The 23,020-nt window shown below is 37.4% G+C and overlaps 1 protein-coding gene across 1 annotated transcript; it reads right to left on the reverse strand.

Moving 5' to 3' along the window:
* Nucleotides 1-582: 582 nt before the first annotated feature.
* LOC110702724 (probable LRR receptor-like serine/threonine-protein kinase At1g67720) lies at nucleotides 583-13,460 on the reverse strand. Its single transcript, XM_021880478.1, has 15 exons — nucleotides 13,070-13,460; nucleotides 11,373-11,904; nucleotides 10,647-11,152; nucleotides 10,325-10,457; nucleotides 10,051-10,122; nucleotides 9,877-9,945; nucleotides 9,729-9,800; nucleotides 9,583-9,648; nucleotides 8,259-8,419; nucleotides 7,918-8,159; nucleotides 6,202-6,328; nucleotides 6,057-6,125; nucleotides 5,780-5,966; nucleotides 3,663-3,798; nucleotides 583-1,359 (listed from the first exon to the last, which is right to left on the reverse strand). The coding sequence occupies exons 1-15, from the start codon at nucleotides 13,167-13,169 to the stop codon at nucleotides 1,024-1,026; spliced, it is 2,808 nt and encodes a 935-aa protein (XP_021736170.1). The 5' UTR covers nucleotides 13,170-13,460; the 3' UTR covers nucleotides 583-1,023.
* Nucleotides 13,461-23,020: the final 9,560 nt, after the last annotated feature.

A 23,020-nucleotide genomic window follows, 5' to 3' on the forward strand; every position in this document is an offset into this window, starting at 1 on the left:
TAATCTATGCAGAAAAAATATATCAAGTATGATCTAGTTAAATTTGTAAAAATGTGTACTCCGTATTTTGTTAATATGTGATTTTCATAATTTTTTTGATTACGAAATTAAAAATAATTAGATCTTTAGCAATAAAAAACTGCACATAAAACGGTAATCTGATCTAAACTTATTTTTTCTAATCTGGTATGAACTTTTTTATTTCTGAAATAAGTAAAAAAAATAAAAAGGTGAACAAGGCCTGAGTCAAGCTCAATTAATAGTTGAGGCTAGGTAGCGATGCTGCCCAGAATGGCCACAGTATTGGAACTGCTGTTTAAGCAGTTGTGTCACAAGACAAGGCAGAAGAATAGCGCATTTGGTTAACAGGCTAAGCACTAGACTAAGTTCTTTTTCTGAAACGAAATATGTGGAACCAATATATCTTTTTCCGTTTTTGTTTCTTATACAATCTCCCATTACTTTTATATGCAACTTAGGAATTTTTATATTTCTTAAATAATACTCCAAAATTGCATATAAAAGCAATAGGAGGTACCGAGGTAATAAGTAAAACCATCAACATGTTCGGTATTTTTTCCAAAAAGTTAAAAAAAAAAAAAAAAAAAAAAAAAAAAAAAAAAAAAAAAAATCAAAATCTCAGCGATACCATGCAACCAAATTACTTCCCCGTTCCTAATTAGTTGACAGTCACACTTAAACTGGTACTAAAAGGGACAGAATAATATGTATCATCGCATTGGTCAGTCAAATTACAATCTTATGGTGTCAACTAATTCTGACAGGGAGAATATAAACACACAGAATAAGCATAAACCACTAACTTGAAGAAATATATGTGCATGTGTCACGTACCCAATTTACAACCTGACTGCAACCCTGTTTTGCACGAGGGACAGGCTCTACATTCTAGAACACCCTCTCATCTGAGCAGCTTCACAGATGAACCAGCAAAATTTGAAGCCTAGAATAAATATACCAAAAAAAGTGTCACTAGGTGGATGTATCATATATGTTAAATAGCTACCGCGCAGTTGGCCTAGCAATGGACTCATCTATTGACAAGTAACTATCAGTTGGCCCTAAGTCCATGGAGCCTAAGTGGATGGAGGAGTGCAAGGAGTGTCTGGAGATGTTATCAGAGTTGCCTTCTCTTGCTGCTTGCGTTTCCTTCTCGATCATGATAGCGTCTTGTACCTCTTTGAGCACTTCTGACATTGATGGTCTCATATGACCATGAGCTTGGACACACAGCAAGGCTTTCTCAGCTATCTTCCACATAGATTGAATGTCATATTCATCTCTCAACGAGGGATCAATTATTCCTTGAATGTCACCACTTTCAATGTGCATTTTAGCCTGAAAGTATAAGGCAGTAAGAATTACAGCTCAGCTGCATAAACAGTAAATTCACTTTGAAATGATATTCATACTGGAAGGTAGCTTATGCAATATGCACTATGCTTTTCAGCCACATCATTATTCCTTAGCACAATATATGTTTAATTTCAGGCCATCTGAAAGTGGAAATGTGATTGATATGATGACTTGGTTGGATCAGTCTATGCACTATTGCACAGAAAGACTTGTGTGGACCCGAGGTCTAGACACACGCAACTGACATTATATTGAACATAGTGACCCTTATTTTTAACATAGTAACCTTTATTAAAGCTACTACAGCATTTAATAATATTGTAAACTTGAAATACGACGTTATTACCCTAATTTTAACATAGTGGCCTTTATTATTCATATTGATCAGTATATAAAATATTTCATTAAAAAAAACTAATCACTTAGGCCTATATATTACCAAAATGACTTTTATTTCAACATAGTGACCCTTTTTTTTAATTATAGTGACCCCTTTTTTTATTAATAAAACAACTATAGTTTCTCTAATGTTAGTGGTCCACAATAAATTAGTGTGATCCAGGTCCATTTAAGAATTCATTTTGAGCATCTCTCGATTATCTTCTAGCATACTAAACTAGAGTACTAAATCCAAGTTATACATTAACAGAATTGTTCACTTCCAAAAATATAAGACATTTTATTGTTGAGGTCTAACTTTATTAATATTAACCTTTGTTTTCATAGTATCGGTAGGATTTATAGTAAAATATCTGTATCATCATAACTACAATTTCAATGATTACCTTCAACAAACTTTGACATATTAATAGTTATGATCAGCAAGGTCTAGCAACGCAAGAGTTGTTTTTTGAAACAATAATCATCAATCTAACTTATTATGCACCAACAGACGCTTAAATTATTACTTTTCAATCTACAACCAAAATCTAACTTATTTGCACCACCTGACGTTTGAAAAATTCCTATCATTCTACAACTAAGTACATTTTTATTCTAAATTGTACTACCTCCGTTAATAGTTATGTGCAACTTTTGCCATTTTTGTCCACTAAGTATTATGTGCAACAAAAATATTTCTTTCCTCTTTTAGTAAAAAAAAAAAACTAGTCAAATGTCAATTTTACCCTCGTTAAAAAAATTAAAACACAATTTACTAACTATAATCAGATTTAATTAAACACTAAATTCTCACCCAATTTTCACCCCACCAACCCAATCTAACTCATCAACTTTTCATCTTCCACTCAAGGAACCCAAAACCATCTACATTCATCCTCATCTTCATCTTCATCTCCATTCATCTTCATCTTCAATTCATCTTTCCCCATATTTTCTCTCTCCTCTTTCAACATCATTATCTCTCTTCGTCTTTTTTTTAATCTTCTTTCTCTCTTCAACTTTCAAAAAATTTGTAGTGGGTTTCATGGATTTGAGATCTTCTCTCTTTTTTCAACTTTCAAGAACTTCAATTCGTGATGGATTTGTTGGAGTGGTGGTGATGAGTTCGCATGTGGTTTCCGTTAGATCTATGGGGTGTTCCGTGAGAATGGTGGGTTGAATTTTGTGGGTTTTGTTTTTCGTGGGGGTGGGTTTAGGGTGGTGGTGGTTTTGTGGGGATTGGTAGTGGTGGTGGTTGAATTTGGCAGTGGTGGTGGTTGAATTTTGCTGGGTTTTTTTTTTCGTGAGGGTGGGTTTAGGGTGGTTTTTCGTTGGCAGTGGTGGTGGTTTTATGGGGGTTGGTAGTGGTGGTGGTTTCGTGGGGTTGGTAGTGGAGTTGGTTTTGTAGGTTGGTAGTGTTGGTAGTGAAGCCGGCGTTGGAGGCGGCGGTGGTGTTGGTGAAGGCGATTGTGGTGTTGGTGGTGTTGGACTGTTGGCTTGTCGTTGTGAATTGAAGGCGGTGGTGGTGTTAGGGTGTTGGCTGGTCTTGGTGGTGGCAGTGGTGGTGTTGGCTGGTGGTTGTGGTGGTGTTGGCTGGTGGCAGTGGTGGTGTTGGTCTTGGTGGCAGTGGTGGTGGATTAATTATCCTAACATTCTCTCTCCACCTTAATTACATACCCCTAGAATACATTAATCACCATTATCAAATTTTGCATCGTGAACCGTGAACTCCCCCAAAGTTGCACATAACTATTAACGGAGGTAGTATATCACTTACAACAATCAAAAAAATTATTTTATGTCACTTTCTAATACCAACGATTTACTATTCAGATTTGGATACCAATGATGCAGACTTTTTGAGCAATGGCAATAAAGAGAGCATGGTTATACACCAGACTTACCCATTGAACTATGTTCCGACAGTTAACACCAAAACTTTCGTTAGATATTGCTTCCTGCCCTGATATTAGCTCGAGCAAAATTACACCAAAACTATAGACATCACTTTTGTCAGTCAGCTGTTGTGAGATATAATACCTGCAGATCATCAGGGAAGTCATTGTGTGATATAGTAATTTTCTTGGGGAAAAAAGGATGGACAGGTTGACAGATTATAGAAATACTCCGTACAACAAAAATTAATGAAAAGCGTATGGTAATTGACAGAAACTGTAAATTTTATACGTTTGGGTCCCTACAATAGAGCCAGTTCATACCAAAACTAAATAAAGTGAAACCAACAGAGTACACAAGAAGGAAACCTTCAATTCAATTAGTTGCACACGTAACTATATGTAGGGGAAAATGCACACAGAGAAAAGAAATATTATTATACTTCCAGTATATGTCGTCAAATGAGCAAGTTCTGTTAATCTTAATTTAGAAATATATGGACAGAAACAATGCAATTATAATCATATATATAAAGCATGCATGTAAATGGAAACCTCAATGAGAGGAAAAAAAAAAAATTTAAGCTCACAAAATTAAATTGGTGGGTACACTGTCATTTCAAAAAAAAAGAGGCATGCACAAACATTGAATAACTACCTTGAAACAATCGTTCTCCATAAACATCACTCACAACTTCACAGTGGTAGTCTAACAATTATGTGGACATTAGGAATGGATAAAAAATACCCAATTTGGGAGTTCAAAACAACTATCCAACTGTTGGGTGTGTAAGTACAGATGACATAAATGAAGTGGCAAAATTTGCCGAGTGATAGGAAATTTTTTTACCCTTGATCTGAAGGTAAAGCCAGAACTGCTTACAGAAATTACTTATTATTTCTCTTCCAATGCTTTTCCCTGTTGTGTTTGTGCATGTGTTCTGCTCCTCATTCACACGGAAATTCAAACAGCTTCTACTCGAAATAAAACCCATTTATGACTAACTAGGTGTAAGTTAATGAAACAAATCATACGAGGCCGAGGCTTAAATAACCCCTACGGAAATTCAAGTGAGATAGTAGCCCATAGTCTTGTGTTAACTCTTTCTCCAAGTAGAAGGGAATAACCTAACATATTTTATTGTGTACTGCACGTCCTTTAAAGTATTTATGGAACCGAAATTCAACATCGATTTATTCTTATAAGACTTGTTGTGGCTTTATGTCTGCAATTGGACGTCACATGTTTTATTTTTCATTAGACTTTTGCACTTGAAAATTGTATGGGCTTGTATTGGGGGCACAATTTCACCCTCGGAGTAATAGTGCACATGTCCTTGAGCCACCATACGCAATCAAGAATATTAACACCAAGCAAAAAGAGCTTTTCCCCTCTAGCTGAAAGGGGTCTCAAAGAACGGTGTTTGATTTGTTTTAATATTGATAAATCTTTACAAAACTAGATGAGATAATATATCTTGCCAAAGGTCAAGCTATACCATCTCATGTAACCAACAATTTGGTCAGGATATTTCTTCCTTTTATGTTATTAATATTCTATTCTTCAGAAGAACTCCAGGGGTATTTTACCGCTTCTGACTCCACTTAATCTCCCCTACCCCCTTTTAAAAAAGAAAGAAAAATCTGCATCTTATTCACTTTAATGCAAATCATGATGGCTGAGCCCCAAATCCATGAATAAAAAGGTGTATCTTGTAAACAGAATCTTGAAAGTCTTATCTTGTATCTAAGAAACTCATGAACAATTAATCAAAATGGAAAATGTAAAGGAGTTGTTAATTTTTTTACAGAAAAAAAAAAAAAGAAAAAGATTCAAGAAGGATGACATGCTGTGAATGTTCCAAGTTCTAACCATTCATGAAGGAGTTAGGAAGGATATAAAACAAATGGATTTGCATGAAAATGAGGTATTTGATCGTAAGGGATGGAGGAGGATGATTTTCGTGGATGACTATACGGAATAATCACTTTTGGTTCATGTTCATGTAGCTGACCCCACTTATGGGATTAAGGCTTTGATTGATTGATTGACTGACTGACTGATTTAACCATTCAGTTCATATTTCATTGTAGAAAAGAGAACGAAAGGCCAACAATAATCTTACTCAGGATCTAGATAACCAACAGTGCCCCTGACAATGCTTGATACGTGCGAAGCTCCATCCACTGCAAGTTTTGAGAGACCAAAATCCGAAACTTTGGCCCTAGTATTCTTGTCCAATAAAATGTTGCTGGTTTTTAAATCTCTATGGATGATAGCTGGCACACAGCCCGTGTGAAGATATTCAATTCCTGAAATACAAAAAAAAAGATTATCACTTTCACTGCTCCGCTACAATAACTGTGTTTCACAGTCATAACAGAATATGTTTAGTATAAAACCTCTTGCCGCATCTTCAGCAATCTCAAGGCGCTGGATCCAATTTATGCTCCTTTCTCGGGTTAAAGGACCTAAAATCCAAAGCAACTGAGGAATATGCAAATGTTGTGTTGTATTAACTCAATTTAGTTATGGTGGGATAACTACCATAGAGATGCTCTTTGAGAGTTCCATTGTGCATGAACTCGTAAACAAGGATGCTTTTTCCATCTTCTTGGCAATATCCTAGAAACTGCACCAGATTTCTGTGGTGAATCCTTGAGAGGAGAGTCACCTGGGTCACATGTCAATGAACAAACCATATCTATCAGCGATATATAAATCAAGAATCAAATTCACAAGCTATTATGAAAGGAAGGCTAGAAGGAACAACTAAGAAAGCTTGCTCCTAAACAAGATAAAATCGTCTTTCATATTTCCTAATATATATTTTTTTTCAAAAGGAAGACTTTTTTTTTTTTTGAGTGTGGCTATCTATGATTGTTGAATTTACATTGCAAGTGTCTTCCAGTCTTTCTTAATAAGTGGATGAGCAATGAGCCTGAATAATTCTCAGAAAATCATAATTAATCGCAACTTCATACCAGCTTTAATTTGCCCTTTCAGAACATCGCACATTCATCATCCTGAACAAGGCTTTTTGTAATGGTTATATGAAATCAGAACTAGGCATCAGCTACTCTGAAAGTTTCAAGTTCATGGAAAATATGAAATATTCAGGGCCAATAGTTAAGGGCCAGTAGAACAACTGATAAGGATGTGACAAATACATTTGAAACAGGCTGAAACAAATTTGTTTGCTAGGCTAGCACTGTCTACAACTCCCAATTCATCCCCAACCTCTTTAACCTTTCTCTATTTGAGAGCCTCATAAGAGGCATTGGCGTCATAATGATGTAACTACATATAAATGAATTGAATTTAGCCTCAGCATCTTATTAACTTGATAATTGCCAGATTACTAATTCTCAACATCCTTTGTCTAGAAAATAAAATTTTCTTTGGTAGATTGCCGAGTTCGTGATACTCCCCTTTTTAAAAGAAACCTAAATGGGTTCTAAGATAAACTTGTCTCACATAAACAAAGAAACGGTGTTTGCAACCAACTCATAAGAAAAAAAAAAAGGAAAAAAAAAAAGGGGGAAGTATACAAGAACATCAAAGTCCTAACATCTGTAATATGAATTCAAGTACTACAATGTACAAAGTACAACATTATTTCCAAATTGACATATTTTCGAAGTAGTTATATATCAAAGGTGAAACTAGCTCCTAATAATGGCAAAATAGGCTTCACATTAGCCGATGAGCAGTTGCTCAGGAGCACCTTTGCTGCTTACCAAAAACACCCCTCTAGGGTTAAAGCTTGGGAGTCATTATTGGGTTGATAGACAGGGTCTTTGACACAGCTGGATGCAGGCAAACCTAACTGGGAGGTCCTGAGATGCAAGGCGCTAGAATGCTTGTAAAGCCTTCTTCTAAACGTGCTTTAAAAAAAAGGGGGGGGGGGGGGGGGGTGTAATAGTTTTTAACTAATCCTGAAACGAGAGATGTCATTAACACATTATTTCTTACAGTCTTGAGCTTGAACTCAATCATAGATTTAAGATATACAAAAGGATAGCCAAGTTGCAAGGGTCCTGGCTTCCTTCACCAGGTTTTGTTGTAGGGCCTCAACAGATCAATGGAAATTTTGGTAAAAACCCCTAGCAAGAATACAGAAAAATGTAATGACTACATGGATGCATGCCCCTAATCTCAATTTCTCTCATCGATTTTCTCTCAATGTTTATCAGCAGCAATTATAATTTGAATTGTCAAGAGTTTTCCTAAATAGGACACATTTTGTTGAGAAAAAAGTACCTCGTTTGAGAATTCTCGTCTTCCCTGGAAGGAGTTACTAGTTAGAACTTTGACTGCAATTTCTCGTCCATCTTTTAATTTACCATAGTACACCACCCCATAACCTCCAGAGCCAATTTTTCTCTCAAAATCCTTTGTGGCTTCTTGCAATTCTGAAAAAGTGAAGCAATGGGCAGCTTCTGTTGCAGTGCTCTCCAAGGAAGAAGATAACTTCTGAGATGGAAGAATATTCCCAAGGCGGGCTGAAACTCAAACATCACACAAAAAAAAGTCATAAAAATACAGTATAGCACAAAATTAAAAAATAAGGGAAAGATTACAGAGTATATTCAGCATCAGACCTTGGTCACTATATCTTTTTTTGGACTTCTTTCCTTTGTGCAGAAAATGACATGATATTATAGTTGCTATGAGAAAAACAGCAGCGCCAATTGTACTTCCAACTACTACACCAGTCCGAAAGCTTCTGCTTGCTTTATGAAGACCAGCATTTCCAGTGATGCTAAAAAAATTATTATAATTACATGTGTTAACATAGCAATAAAACAGAGTGAATTTCGCCAGTCAAACAGAGAATTTGCTAATCGACTTGAGAAATAGAAAACAAATCTCACACTGGACTCCGGGGTGTTTGGGGAAGGGGGCAGTTCGTGGGAAGGGGAAGAGTGTTCAGATATAATTGATATATCATGTACACAATCCTAGACAGAGACAATTTCTGCTGAGCTCAAGTTTCCAGGGACAAATTTACTCAACCAAAAGTTGCCAGTGACTATAAAGAAAGCCCTACTCTCAGTCTGTCAAGTGTCAACCCTCCAGTGCTTGTTAATTTAAGGTGTTTGTTTCAATATCAATACACAGGAAGTTTGCATCCCTTAAAATGTCAAAAGTTGAAAGAATAACCATGCTCAGTAAAGTGTTAAATCCAGTCCTCTTTTTATACCATAGATAACCATGGAGGTCTGAGCTTCTAATTATCTAATACCAATGCTACGTGAATACATAATGAGCACTGTTCCCTAAAATGGAAAGGAGCTGATTATCTAGGATGTCCCTCTAACTGGAAATCATAATAGCCCTTTAGGAAGAAATCGTCAGATCCTTACAGAATCAAGTAATTCTTGGTTGCTAGCTCCTAGACTTTGCACAAGACCGCATGATGGTGGAGTTGAATTTGAGAATTTAAAAAAAATAATAATAATAATAAAAAAAAAAAAAAAAAAAAAAAAAAAAAGAAGTTAAAGCTAATCAGTAATCACACAATGAACAAGATGTCAGGGAGCAAAGAGTAAATACAAAAGCAATAGCAAGCATAAAAGGCCATTCCAGTGCTGCTTACTGGAGATAGAACTCTGCAATTGTACTTATACCTTCTTTGTAAGTTGTGCCATAAACACATCAATTTTCCTATCAAAAATAAAGAAGCCTGTTTTGAATTTCAACAATTAACATTGACATGACTTCATATTTGCTATATAGTTAACAAGCACTAGTACACAATCTAAGATTTTTCCTGTTGAATTCTGGGGCATCAATATGAGTAGATCTTATCGTATATTTCACCCTCTTATTGTTAAGGTCAGACAAAGCTGTCTACCTTATTACGTTTCATTCAGGCAAAAGCACAAATTTTATGTAGCCATATACAGGAGAGACATTACTTACTTCAAAACAAGGTTATTAGGAAGGTCAGACGGCAATGTTCCATGCAGCTTATTGTTTTGCAAGAACCTGCAACCATTAGGTTCATGCATTAGTGAATTCCTAAAGACGAGCATTCAATCAGTTAGAAATACAAGCATGGAGCATACACTTCTCTCAGATTATGGAGATCAGCCAAGGATGATGGAACTGCACCTGTCAATTGATTGTTCTCCAGATGACTGCAATATACAAAGAACATCAGTAAAAGTTTAAATGGAAACATTGCTTCACATAAATACAGGGAATCATGCATACATTGTTTTCAAGTTCGGACAGCCACTAAAATCAGGAATTGGTCCAGTTAGTGAATTCCCATCAAGCCATCTGCAGTCATAGTCACAGGAGAATATGTTAGATTCAACAACTACTCCAAAACAAGTACAGCTTATGCTTCATAGGTTTAAAAATGGTGTGAATCATATATCTTACAGCTCAATCAAACCACCCAAGTTTGTGAGTTCTGAAGGGACATTTCCAGTCAAGTTTTTCTTCGATAAATGACTGCAAGGAATCAAAGATAAAATTTCATGAGACAATAATCCAGGCCATGAGGCTGCTTGACTAGAGTCTGGTCTCAAACAAAATCACTGTAAACCATGGGAATAGCAGACGATACATATCTCCAAAATATGGATGCTCCATCAGCTCAAGCCACAAAGAAAGGGACATAAAGGAGAAAAGAAAGAAACAAAGATACACTTACATTGCAGTTATAAGTGGTTGAGGGTCTGAGTTGCACTCCAACCATGACCAAGGAACAGGCAGGCATGGATCACCGCCTTCTTGAGCCCAATCAGCAGATAAGTAAGGTGTAACAAGTTTTGCTATAGTAGATCCTGAAGTCCCATCCAAAGCAGTATCAGATGTACAGCATGTGTTATTTTGGGTAGATTGCTTTAGAGAAATAGGTTTTATAGAAAATTATTATCAGCGAACAATCAATACCGCAAGCGGAAAACCAAAATCCAAAATGATCCCACGCATCTTTGAAGAAGAAAGACAAATAAGCATAAAATATCAATTACCATCCATGGTACCGCCACTTTTCTTGACATACTTATTGATCTCCATAGCATTCACGAGAGGCCCCAATGAAGAATCAGATGTCTTGACAAATTTAAAGGACATCACAAAAGGGAGGGTCAAATTTTGAAATCCAGGCTCATAGAGACGGTCCTTTCCTTGAGCATTTTCAAGGATATTTACAGCTGCTTTAGAAACCTGAGGTGCATCAGGAAGCATAACCCTAAATTTCCTTACGTCAGTCGGACCTATGTCTTCAATTTCTGCAAAATATGAGAAAGCCCACCCACCACCAGGAAAGCCATCTAAGTTTAAGCGGTATGACAATGTTCCATTTCTGCCTACTACAGCTGTTTGCATCACTTTCTGAGGTGGTCGGTCATCTGCACTAACATCGATTGGCAGCTTTGTAGAAATTTTCTCAGTGCCTGCAGCAACATCAACTAGATAATTCGGTTTCTTCAGAGAGTCAGATTCCCATATTCTATCATATGGATCATCAGGATACCTGAAAAAACCAAAATTTACATGTGTTGTTCCATGGATTACACAGAAGATAAAATTAAGCTCTAAGAACTGCAGCACTTTTAAATTTCTGAAAGAAAAAATATATCTATTTCAACTTTCAATTAGAATAAAAATCACATTTATCTACTATTGGCACATAGGTAAAAATGATGAAGATCACAATCTGTGGGTATGTTATAATTAATTGGAGGAGTTATTACCTCACAGGATCTGCACTATCCGCTCCAAAATTAATTCTGGCAGATACACTCATGTAGTACTGATTTTCATAATCTGTTATGTACATTGAACCATTGAATTGCCGAAGCTCAAGTGTAGAAATAAAGGGCAGCCCTGTTGTAGCATTGGATAAGCACACACTTATTGTTGGCTCAGCAGCAAGAAATATCATTTCAATCACCTCCACAGTAGTAGCATCTGAGATGACAATGGTAGACCAAGGGGTTGCCCCAATCGAAACGTCAAACTTTGGATAAACATTGTTGTTGTCGAAGTTTCCATATAAGAATGTGGCTCTCACTAGGAACCTAGTCCTGCTTGTTACATTTAGAGTGTAGCAGTACTTCCTGTTATCATTAGGGAAGTATCTTACTTTCATATACTGTGTCCGTGTTTCATCTGGATTAGATATATTAGCTGTCTGTCCGAATCTAATTTGGTCATCAGGAACCCATTGAATACCAAGTTTGTCAGTGTGACTATCTGTACCTCCACAATCAAGACTCACAAATCCTGCATTTGTCACAGAATATTAAGACAACAAACCAGCACCAATTAGATGCAGCTAAAATAACTAACATCATACCATCACTACGATTCGACATTGTTCGAAAAGGAAATCAACAATTAAATCGACCACAACATATCGTTTTACAAAAGGGATAGCCCGGCAGCTACAAGCCAACGGCCACAACCCACAAGCATCCTTTTTTACAAGTGTAGTGCACAAACAAATGGATCTCATATAGAGTAATTATGCAGTCCCACTTTATACAGTATATACAAGAAGGGTTTGCTACAAGATACGTGACTTTCCTCAAAATTTGATGAGAGAAAAGGTTAAAATCATGTTGACCTATATCACTAGTCGTTCGACCTTTCAAATAATCATGTTAAAGTATCTTCCACTTTGAATTATCTAGTCCAATTGTTAGGTCATATTATACTATTTTAGTGATGCTAATATAAGGAGATGATTCTGATAGATAAAATTTATCATAGCAAGTATAGTAGTAGTTGGCAGCAGAACAAACGATAACACAGTTAAATCCTGCTTAATATAATCTTGCCTAGTCAAAATCTTAGATACGCGCCTGGCTAACTGGTGAAAATAAGGGCAATTTTAGAGCCGGATTTATGCTAAAATCAGCACAATCAAATGAGCTATCTACAATTCTACATCTTATAATAATCTTCCACAAATCCTATAAAGCACAGAACTTACCATAAAAGAAAACTTAAAACAATGAACCACCTACAGCTTATAATATCACTCAACTACAATATCATTCAATTCAGCATGACAGCATCAACAAACTACAATATCTTTCAACTAATTTATAACTAAATCCGAGACGAAAGTGGAAAACAACCTTGCTAATGTCATCATAAATGACACTTTTATACAATAATAACAACTAAATTCTTAGAATTAAAACGTACAAATAGGTGCATGCTTCAATTGCAATTGTCAAGATTTTCTTTTTAAGTAAAAAAACCACTAACAATTCATGTAAGTTATTATCATAAGCACTATAAAAACAGTCTTAAATTACTAAGATGAAAAAAAAAAAAAAAAAAAAAAAAAAAAAAAAAAAAAAAATCAGAACAACTTTTAACAAAAACAAGAATAATAAAGCAAACAAATTGAATAAATCAAACAACTTAAAAGTTTTACCTGTCATCTGGGCATCGCTAAAACAGACATGAAACAGCAAAAAAGAGATGAAAGTGGAAAACCCAGAAATCCAAATCGCCATTTTTTCAGAGAAAAGCATGAAAAATGGAAAATTGATACAAAAAACCCCAAATTAAATGGGGGCATAAAATGAGGAAAAAGTAATAAAAGTGAAAAGCTGATAAAACAACGAAAAAGTTCACATTTTAAATCAATCAATTAGAAATATTAAATAATAGAAAAACTAAAAGCAAAGTTTCAATCTCTCTCATATAATAATTACAGTAAGAGAAGGAAGAGAGTGGAGTTTAATGGAGAGTGGGGTGTTTGTATTCAGAGCGCAGCATTCATATTACTTTTATAGGAAATATTTATTATTGGTGATAAAAAGGTAAGATTATAGATTAACGTTATATTAACAAACTTCTTAGATAAGTGATGTATGATATTTAAGTCTCAGTGTATTGATGAAGCACAAAAAAAAAAAAGCTCGCCCAGGTTACTCACAGTGATTGTTTCTCACGAACAAGTGGCATACCAGTTGGAAACTTTAGTTAAAAACATTACATGTCATACAGCTTGGTCATTATTCCGTTAAGTCACGGTGATAGTCTTCCAACAATAATCACCTGAGTTTCTCCCGAGTTACAATTGAAGAAGCTCCCATCTTCATCTTCACACCTTCAATTGTGAACCTGCAATTGTTGCTCTGCTTTGGACATCTCGCGTGGTGGTGTCGGTGGTCGTAGGTGGCAAGCTGAATTTAAGGTAATTTAAGCTCAATTTAAGCTCCCATCTATCGTGTTGTTGTTTCTTTCGCCACTTTTCATGGAGTTATATCATGAATTTCTGTGGTTTAATGTTTAATTTTTGTTAATTTGTGTGACCTGTTGTTGAATTAGGGCATTGGTGAAAGTTTGTTATGTGAATTACCTTTGCAGTTGCTTAATTTTGTCAATAAAAGCTGCATTTTCGTTAAGTTATGCTATTTAGTGTACTTGTATTTGTGCCTTTGCTATGAATCTGCTACTGCTGTCATTTTGCTATGCTTGGGTATGTATTTTGTTAATTTCTGTTTAGTATTTGATATTAGATGGTATTTGTAGGTGGAAATGGATGTTAATTTGGTAGGTGGGTGTGATGAGGTGGGTAATTTGATGGAAATTGGTGTAGAATACAGTCAACACGAAGGTTGTGTTTTGAATTCAGAGAACGTAATTTCAATGGGAGGTGGTCGTGATGAGGCGGGTAATATGATTGAAATTGGTGTAGATGGGAGTGACAGTGAACATGAGGGGTGTGAAGTTTTGAGTGCGCAGATCTTAAGTTCAATGGGAGGTGGGTGTGATGAAGTGGGCAATTTGATTGAAATTGGTCTTGATGGCAGTGAACAGGAAGGGTGTCAAGACGCGAATACACGGTCCTTGGAGAACATCACCCTTACACAGACCATTGAAAACACTTCACCTTTGCCCACTAGAATTGGTAAAGCTAATAGTCCAGTGCAGAACCGCTCCCCAAATGAGACAATTCAAACCATTGAGACTACTGTGTCAACGAATGAGTTCAGTGTGATAACCACTATTGACCCTTCAAAAATTGGTATGGTTTTTAAGTCCTGGCAATACATTGAGTTGTATTACAAAACATATGCAGAGCAGTGTGGATTTGGAGTTAGCATGGTGCAAGCTGCTTCTAACAGTTCCAAATTGATAAGCAGGATCACATGGAGGTGTGAATGTTGGGATCCACCAGATATGAGGGCCAGGCACGAGGCAAGGAAAAGGGCCAAGTTAATGGATGTTGGAGGCTCTGCAGGTAATGTGAATGGTGACATTGGTGAGGATGAGCTTGCACGTGGTAAAAGGAAATCCAAAAAATGTTTCTGCTTAGCTAGCATATATGCTAGTCTTTCAAGTGATGGCCTATGGGTTTTGAAAACCGTCCACTTAGAACATACTCATATTCTTTCACCAAGCATGGCTAATTTGGTGAAAGAGTATCGTATGAAGAAATTGACCTCAACTGTACAAAAGAGGTTAGTTAATTTTTATGAGGAGGGTGTTCCTGTGTCGCAAATTCGTGGGTGTTTAGGCGCGGAGAATAAGAATTTGCCGAATGTGAAGGATATGCAGCACGAGCTTTACAAGCATAGGCGCTTGAAGATGGCCGGGGGAGATGCACAGGCAATGATGGATTACTTTAATTATATGCAGGCTGATAATCAAAACTTTTACCATGTCCATAGGTTGGATCAGAAGGGTCGTCTAAAGGTTGTGTTGTGGGTTGATGCAAGGAGTCGGGTGGCTTATGAGGAATTTGGAGACGTGGTGTGTTTTGATTCCACATATCTAACAAATAAGTACGAGCTACCATTTTCCAATTTCGTGGGAGTAAATCACCATGGCCAGTCCATTTTATTAGGTTGTGCTCTTGTTTCACACAAAGACTCTAACACCTTTCGTTGGATATTCTAACAATGGTTAGCTTGCATGGGGAATAGAGCGCCGGCCGCTATTCTCACTGACCAAGCAGCTGCAATGAGGAAGCTTTAGCTGAAATTATGCCCAATACACGCCATCGTTGGTGCATATAGCATATACTTAGGAGATTCCCTGACAGACTTGGAAGCTGTGCCTTGTAAGTAGTCTAATGTAAGCTTCGTTTTGTACTTATTTAAAACCTGCTGCTTCATACATCTTTTTTTTTTTTTTTTTTGTATCATTGGTATAAGAAGTTCAAGAACCCTTTAAAGGAAGTAATATATGAAAGTTTCACTGTTGAAGAATTTGTGACTCGTTGGTGTGATGCAATGAAGCTGTACAAGCTTGAGGACAATGAATCTACAAGAGTTGTTCATTGAGAGGCACGTGTGGATACCGGCTTACATGAAAGAGTACTTTTGGGCTGGTATGAAGACAACACAGAGAGTAGAGAGTATTAACAGGTTCTTTGATGGATTTGTTAAGCGCAAAACTAAGCTTTGAGAGTTTCCTGAAAAATATTGCAAAGCAATGAAGAAGAGGACCACCGATGAGATAGATGCTGACGCAAGGATTCTAAATACATAAGGCGGCTTGTCAGTGGATTCAGAGCATAGAAGCTCTTCTAAAAAATCTACACAGATTCCAAGTTTCAAGAAGTGCAAAAGGAATGTTCAAGGATGCTCTATGTCGTTCCTAAGGGTGAGAGAGTTGTTAGTGAAACAAAAATACACTATCTTCAAGAAGATAGAGTTTGGATCGTTCGTGAAGGAGCAAGTGAAGAAATCATTACTGAATGTCAGAGGTTTTACTCACTTGTTTTCAATCCTATTACGAAAGACACTACCTGTGACTGTCGCAAGTTTGAGAAAGATGGTAATCTTTGTAAGCACAACATTAGAGTTTGGGATGATAACAAGGTCAAAGATATTCCATCAAAGTATATACTTGATCAGTGGTGGAAGGATATTCCCAGGAGGCACACACGAGTCAAGGTGGCTTATCACGATCCCAGTGAAACCAAAGAATGTAAACGTTGGAACAACCTGATTCATGATCTAGAGGCTTTGTGCGAGGAAGCATCAGCGGTGGACGATGATACAGTTGAGGCAGTTCGCACAGCAGTGACACAGATTCGAGCGGAAATAAGGGTATGCCATGCTAAACACTTGGCAGCCAATGCTCCAACTGAGTGTTCAACATTCCCTTGTTCCGAAATTGGATCATCTAATCCCCAGCAAGGGCCAGGTAGTACACCAAAGTCAGTGTCCAAGGCACCGATACCAGAAAGTGGGACTAATCACAAACCTTCAGCATTTGTGATTAGTGATCCTTTATGTCCAAAACGGCGTCGTGGGCGTCCGAAGGGCTCTACAAATAAGGGTCCAGCTGAATTACGCAGCACACCGATGTCTGTTAACGAGCCTCATCAACCACCAAGGCTAGACACCGGAACTCATCAGAACCATACCCATAGTGAAGGAACTGACAACTCTGCATTTGTAATTCATGAACCTGTAAGCCAAGAAAGCCGTCGTGGGCGTCTGAAGGGCTCTAAAAATAAGAGCCTGGCTGAATTAGGCAGCGCACCAATGACTAAGCCTGTGACGGAATCACCACAGCAAGTAACAAGGCCAGACAACGGAATTGGCAATTCTGCATTCAGTAATACATGATCCCGTAACTACAAAAAGGCCTAGGGAGCGTCCAAAGGGATCTAGAAATAAGACCCTGGCTGAATTAGGCTACAAGCATAGTAAGTCGAAAGCTGCACAGGTAACAACCTCAACTACCTTCCTCACTTGTCCTATCGCGTCTTAATTTGCATTTACCAATCTCTTAATTACCTCTTATGTTCCTTGTCCATTTCAAAATTAGGCAACCAAACCTGGAGATGGCATAGGACAAGCTCCAAAGTTACCGGTAATTTGCTGTGTGTTAACTATTTTAGATTGTGTACTATTAATGCAACAACGTGAACTAACTATACTTTATATAACAACAGAGGAAGCGTCAAACAAGACAGAACCCATATGCTGAATTCAACACTGTTACTCCTGATGCTGAACGTGATGAATTCAACCCATGGGGTGCCACGGAGCACGGGCTCACAGAGCACTGGTACGAGTCTCCTTACGTTTGATCACTCATGGGTCGTGGTTTTAAGTATCAAATGATGATACTCACTTTAAGTATCACTTGTTTTTGAATCTAACCAATATTTGTATCATTTCAAGTGATTATTTTTTGAGTGTGAAAGATTTTGAACAAGAGATTAGTTGTCCTCAAACTTAATTAAGGGGGTGCAATTTACCAACATGTGTTATTTGTAATGGAAGTACTAATTTGGGTGACTTGATAGTTTTGGACTACTCATTTTGTTACTTGTTTTTTGTAATCGTAGTATTGATTTGTTTCACTTTGTAGTTGTGCATCTAAGATCTAGTCAAAAAATTATGGAGGTTTTTTTTTTTTTTTTTTTTGTAAAATAAAAAAAAAAAACAAAAATACGATATGGGCCAATCTATTATGAGAAATTCAGGTCCTACACGAAAAATGTTGAACAATTGGGCCGAATTTACAAACAACCAAACTATTGTGCAATATGGGCTTAATTAAAAGTGCATCCTATATTTAGATCCAACAATATTTATCATGCCAAAGGGTTCAGTTTAGGACTGGACCGAATCCAACTGTTAAATGGTTACCAACCCAACCCACAACACCATACCCAACTAGAGGTGTCAAAACCGAACCGACCCGAAAAAAATTATCTGTTTCGAACCGTAACCGATCCGATTTGATCCGAGAAATTCAAGACCCAAACCCGATCTGTAACCGAACTAAACTCAACCCGCATTCGAACTTGACCCGATCTGAACTTAACCCGACACCGATTTGATCCGACCTGAACTCAACCCGAATCCGATTTGACCCGGCATGAACTCAAACTGAACCGATTTGACCCGACCCGAGCTCAACCCAATCCGAAATTGACCTGAAAAATAACCGATCTAATCCGATCTGTTTTGACCCAAACTGATATTAACCCGATCCGATTTTAACTCGATTTGATTTTTACCCGATCCGAATTTAAACCGATCATAATTAATTATTTACTATTTTATTCAAGTTCTTATACTATATATTTACTAATTATTAATAAGTTAACTTTTATACTACAAAGAAATAATCCGGACCAAATATATCCGAACCGAAAGTGAATCGATCTGAAGTTGACCCGAACCCGTACTCGATAAACCAGGACCCAAATTTGACCCGATTCGACCCGATCAAGGACAAAAGGATAATTTTGATCCGAACATACCCGACCTGAATAGACCCGACCCAAACTCCATCTTGTTATCCAAATTGACACCTCTATACCCAACCCACAATACCATAAACTTATTTGCAACATCCACTGGTGTAACAAAACTATTTAAATAGGATGTAAATGTAAGTTGCAAATTCCATAAACATGGCTGTAAATAACTACTTCATTCATTTTCATTAGATGCAAAATTCGTTCATAAGGATTCTGATTGATCCATTACATCAAAACAACCTAAACCAACCTAATCAACTAAATACCTTAATTCCCGAGATTAAATGTCACCGAACACAATATTTTACAACAAAAGGGTGACTACATATGAAACTTTCTACTTGCATTTAAATCCAAAAGGCATAGTAGACCACGTCCACCTATAACTTAATACTCTGGAAACGCAATTACAAAATCCTTGTTCTTGATTCCTGCATCCCCAACGTTGAGACGCTTGTTCAGTCTCAAGTCCTGATGCATCAAAACAATGCTCTTAGGATCCTTGTTGACCTGCTGACCCCATTTCTGGCATACCCTTGTCAGCTTTGTAGTAAGCCTTGCACACACCTGGACCTCGTGGTATGGAGTGCACGTATTTCTCATGGTAAAATGTTTAATCTTAGTGTTCATGTTGGCTCCAGGAATCTGCCAACAAAAATTTGCCAAATTAACCAAGTATTAGTTCAAACAACTAATTATTTAGAAGCATTTAGTATAACACCAACACTACTAAAGTACGAATGAGATTACATACCACCGCAATAGCGTCGAAGACATCACCAGATATTATCCTCAAGTTTGCAGCCACATCGGTTGGTGAAATGACTATGTCATTTTTTTCAGCACAATTTCATGCGGCTTGAGATCCACACGTGATGAGTAATCCTCATAAATCTCCTCAAAGGTTTCGTCATTCCTCATCTCATACAACACCCCCAAGTCATTACGTTGCCTGCTCTTCACTAGGATAGTGTGAGTGTATGGAGAGGGCTGTCAATCTGCAAGAGGAACACGCGCATCCTGTTCAACTACAAGACCTTTTGGTAGGTCTGGCTTAGATGATGCTACTGCTGGGCAGCCGAGTGCCTGGTGTAGCTCAGCTAAGGCTTTGCCAACTCTCATTTGTTCCTTCACCCTCTCTTGAGCACCACCTGTCATGCTTTTGTAAGGGACAGCAGCTCGCATCCTGCTTAAGGCATTACGAGTGATGACTCTTACAAGCAGACTTCCTTTCTTCCTTGTGAAACGCCTATTACATCGTGGCTTAATTGTACGCTTGGCTTTATGGTAGGAAGGACAACGAGCTGGGAATGAAGAGGGTTTGGTTAAACCTAGTGGCGAGGGCAAAGTGATGGAGGAAGTGTTTGGAGCCATGGTTGCAAGCACACAATGTTAGGGTTTTTAGAAAGGATACTGTTAGTTTGGTGGGAAAATAAGCCTTTTCCCACCACCACTATTTATAATGTTATTCAACGAATACAGAGCTGCCACGTCACATAAATTTTTGGCGGGAAATACATATTTAGTGTTCCCTAATAGTGTTGCCATTTCCATACATATACAATAACTTAATTCGCATGTATTAAACTCACACTTGAGTTTAAGTGAATTCTAGTGTAAGATGTTTTGGCTATGATTGACCCAACTATTTACCCTAATTAAATATCCTTTCTAATCAATAAACTAACATAATTCGTATTCTAAAAAGCTGATATTATTAACACCTAATTACATAATTGTAGTATAGGATAAATGTTTGCATAATTGTTATTATTTAACTTTGTATATGATGATGAGGGATATTGGGAAATTATATTAATTTTTTTTTACGTCTAAGAATCACCAAGTTATAATAATTATATTCACATATTGTCCAATTAACATCCACACGATCATTATATACTCACAACTTTACAATTAATAGGGATATATATATGATAATCGAGATCGTATATATCTCGATATGTGCGGTGAACATATTACATTCAAGTCTTTTTTTTTTACGTCAAACAATCACCAAGTTAGACTAGCAACTAATTAAGATTTTACATAACCCTTTTAACATAGTTAGTCTTGATATAAAAAAGTTAGTAAAAAGATCTGTTCTTTCATTTAAATAGGTATTAATGCCCATAGTACATTGTTGCAATCTATGATTGACTAAGAGGGTAAAGCATGGTTTTATCCTTTGGACGGTTTAGGTTAATGGAGACAAGTCTCTCCTACGCATTTTCTATATCTCATTTTCCTTCTTCTCAGCTGAATACATATGCTAGCAGGCTCTATTTGGTCTACAACTCTAGCATATGTGTATTGTCTACTTTGTCTTAAACTTAAACAAGTAACAAGACAACCTCCCTCAAATAAAAAAAAACTCTAACTAGGTCGTGCCATAATCAACTATAAGCATACTCCAAGCATAAAACTAACTAGGTCGTGCCATAATCAACTTAGGCCGAATTTATAAAGCATTGAATTTGTTATAATTAAAATTACTCGTACTCATCACTGTCGGAATCTACCAACGTCTTCCTCAAGCCTGGTGAACTCGATAGATCATCAGATGCTATCCATCCTGGCTGCATCATTGAAACAAAATGTATACAGACTTAGAGTTATAATTGGTATTGAAATCACCAACAAAATCTCATATGTGTGTAAAAAGTACTAAATAGCTCGAGGGATTGCCTTACAATTAGAGTTGTAGACATAATGTGGCCATACACAGTTTGCTACTTACGATGAAAACGTGGAAAAGCCCGATTATCCCATATTATCATAATCCCACCAATGTTAACGTCTGGACCAATTACCTCTACAAAATACTCTCCTACCAGTTTCTTTCGAATGAAGTTGATAAAAGGCTTACACGCTCTAGCCTCAGTCATAATAACTAACATCGGTCTAAAGGCCTTAAACAAATTCCCAAAATTTTCTTTAAAAGAAGGTCTATGCACGCTCCTTGCATTCTAAAATATAACAGTTGACCCCCTCAAGAAATTCTTTGGGCTAAGAGTTTCACCCGTCTTTTGCGAGCTAATATTGACACTATAGAAACGGGTACCTATAAATGGCGTAATGCAAGAGTGAACATTGATATTTATATGAGACAAGTAATCCTCGATTTTAAATAAATGAACTCCAACCCTACTAGCTCCTAATAGGACTTTTGTAATCTTGTGAGGAAGTGAGAAAATGGGAATTTCATCAGTGGATATTATTATTTTTAAATCAAAAACATGAACTAGATCACTAGGAATGAACATAGGACTCACATAATCCTCTTGTTGGCAATACCATCTCATGAAAACAGACACTCCCCTATGCAAGTACGCATCCATGTCTTCAATGTATGCAGGTTGCGTCACTGTTGGTGCACTTGCTAACACCATTACCCTAAAAGGAGATCTATATGGTAGTCCGTTATCTGGGTCACTTGGTATCTCCGACCTCAAACTCGACACACCTGATTAGGGGATTTTGCTCCCACCAATCGGAATGCGCCACGTGGGCCAATCAGGTCCTGCCAAGTGTCCCCCAGATGGAACTGTCAGGGCATGCCACGTGGCACACGCTTATTCGTCCACCTTGGAGCTGTTATGTCATGACACGTGGCATACTCCATGCCTAATGGAGAAACCGGCCACCCAGGCCCAACTTCCGAGGGAAGCCCAATCAGCCCTAGGTTAACCTAAACCTAGGATTGGCACGTTTCCCAAGGTTATAAATACCTCCCTTACCTCATTAAGGGGGGATTACAGAAAAAACACATTGATTACACACAGAGTTACAGGCTGATTACGCTAAAAACTCACATTAAACACTCTCACCTAGAGAGACCTAATCACTTTAATTTCCGCATTAATTACTCCTTAATCAAGTAATAACTTGACCGTTGGAGGCGGAGCTCCCACCACCAGGAGTCTCCGTTGTTTTGCAGGTACAAGCGTCCGGTTCCAGTCTCGGAATTGTAACTCTCCCGCAGGACATCAGAAAACCCCGAAACATTTGGCGCCGTCTGTGGGGAGAGTACTTCTGAGATGGCATCCAAGTCTGTACCGACTCCTGAAGAGAGGCGTCCCCTAGACAACCCTCAAGTACAGTCGGACCACGATACTGAGGATGAACTTGAAGTTGAAG

Source organism: Chenopodium quinoa, unplaced genomic scaffold (assembly GCF_001683475.1).
Source record: "Chenopodium quinoa cultivar QQ74 unplaced genomic scaffold, ASM168347v1, whole genome shotgun sequence".
Lineage (NCBI taxonomy): Eukaryota > Viridiplantae > Streptophyta > Magnoliopsida > Caryophyllales > Amaranthaceae > Chenopodium > Chenopodium quinoa.

Excerpts from the sequence above, each read along its gene's own strand:
- LOC110702724 (XM_021880478.1), bottom strand. The coding sequence starts at position 13,169 with ATGCTTTTCTCTGAAAAAATGGCGATTTGGATTTCTGGGTTTTCCACT. Across the intron at positions 9,649-9,728 it reads CTCCATAATCTGAGAGAAGT|GTTCTTGCAAAACAATAAGC; the intron begins GTATGCTCCATG and ends TAATGGTTGCAG. Across the intron at positions 3,799-5,779 it reads GTTGGTTATCTAGATCCTGA|GTATTATATCTCACAACAGC; the intron begins GTAAGATTATTG and ends GATGATCTGCAG.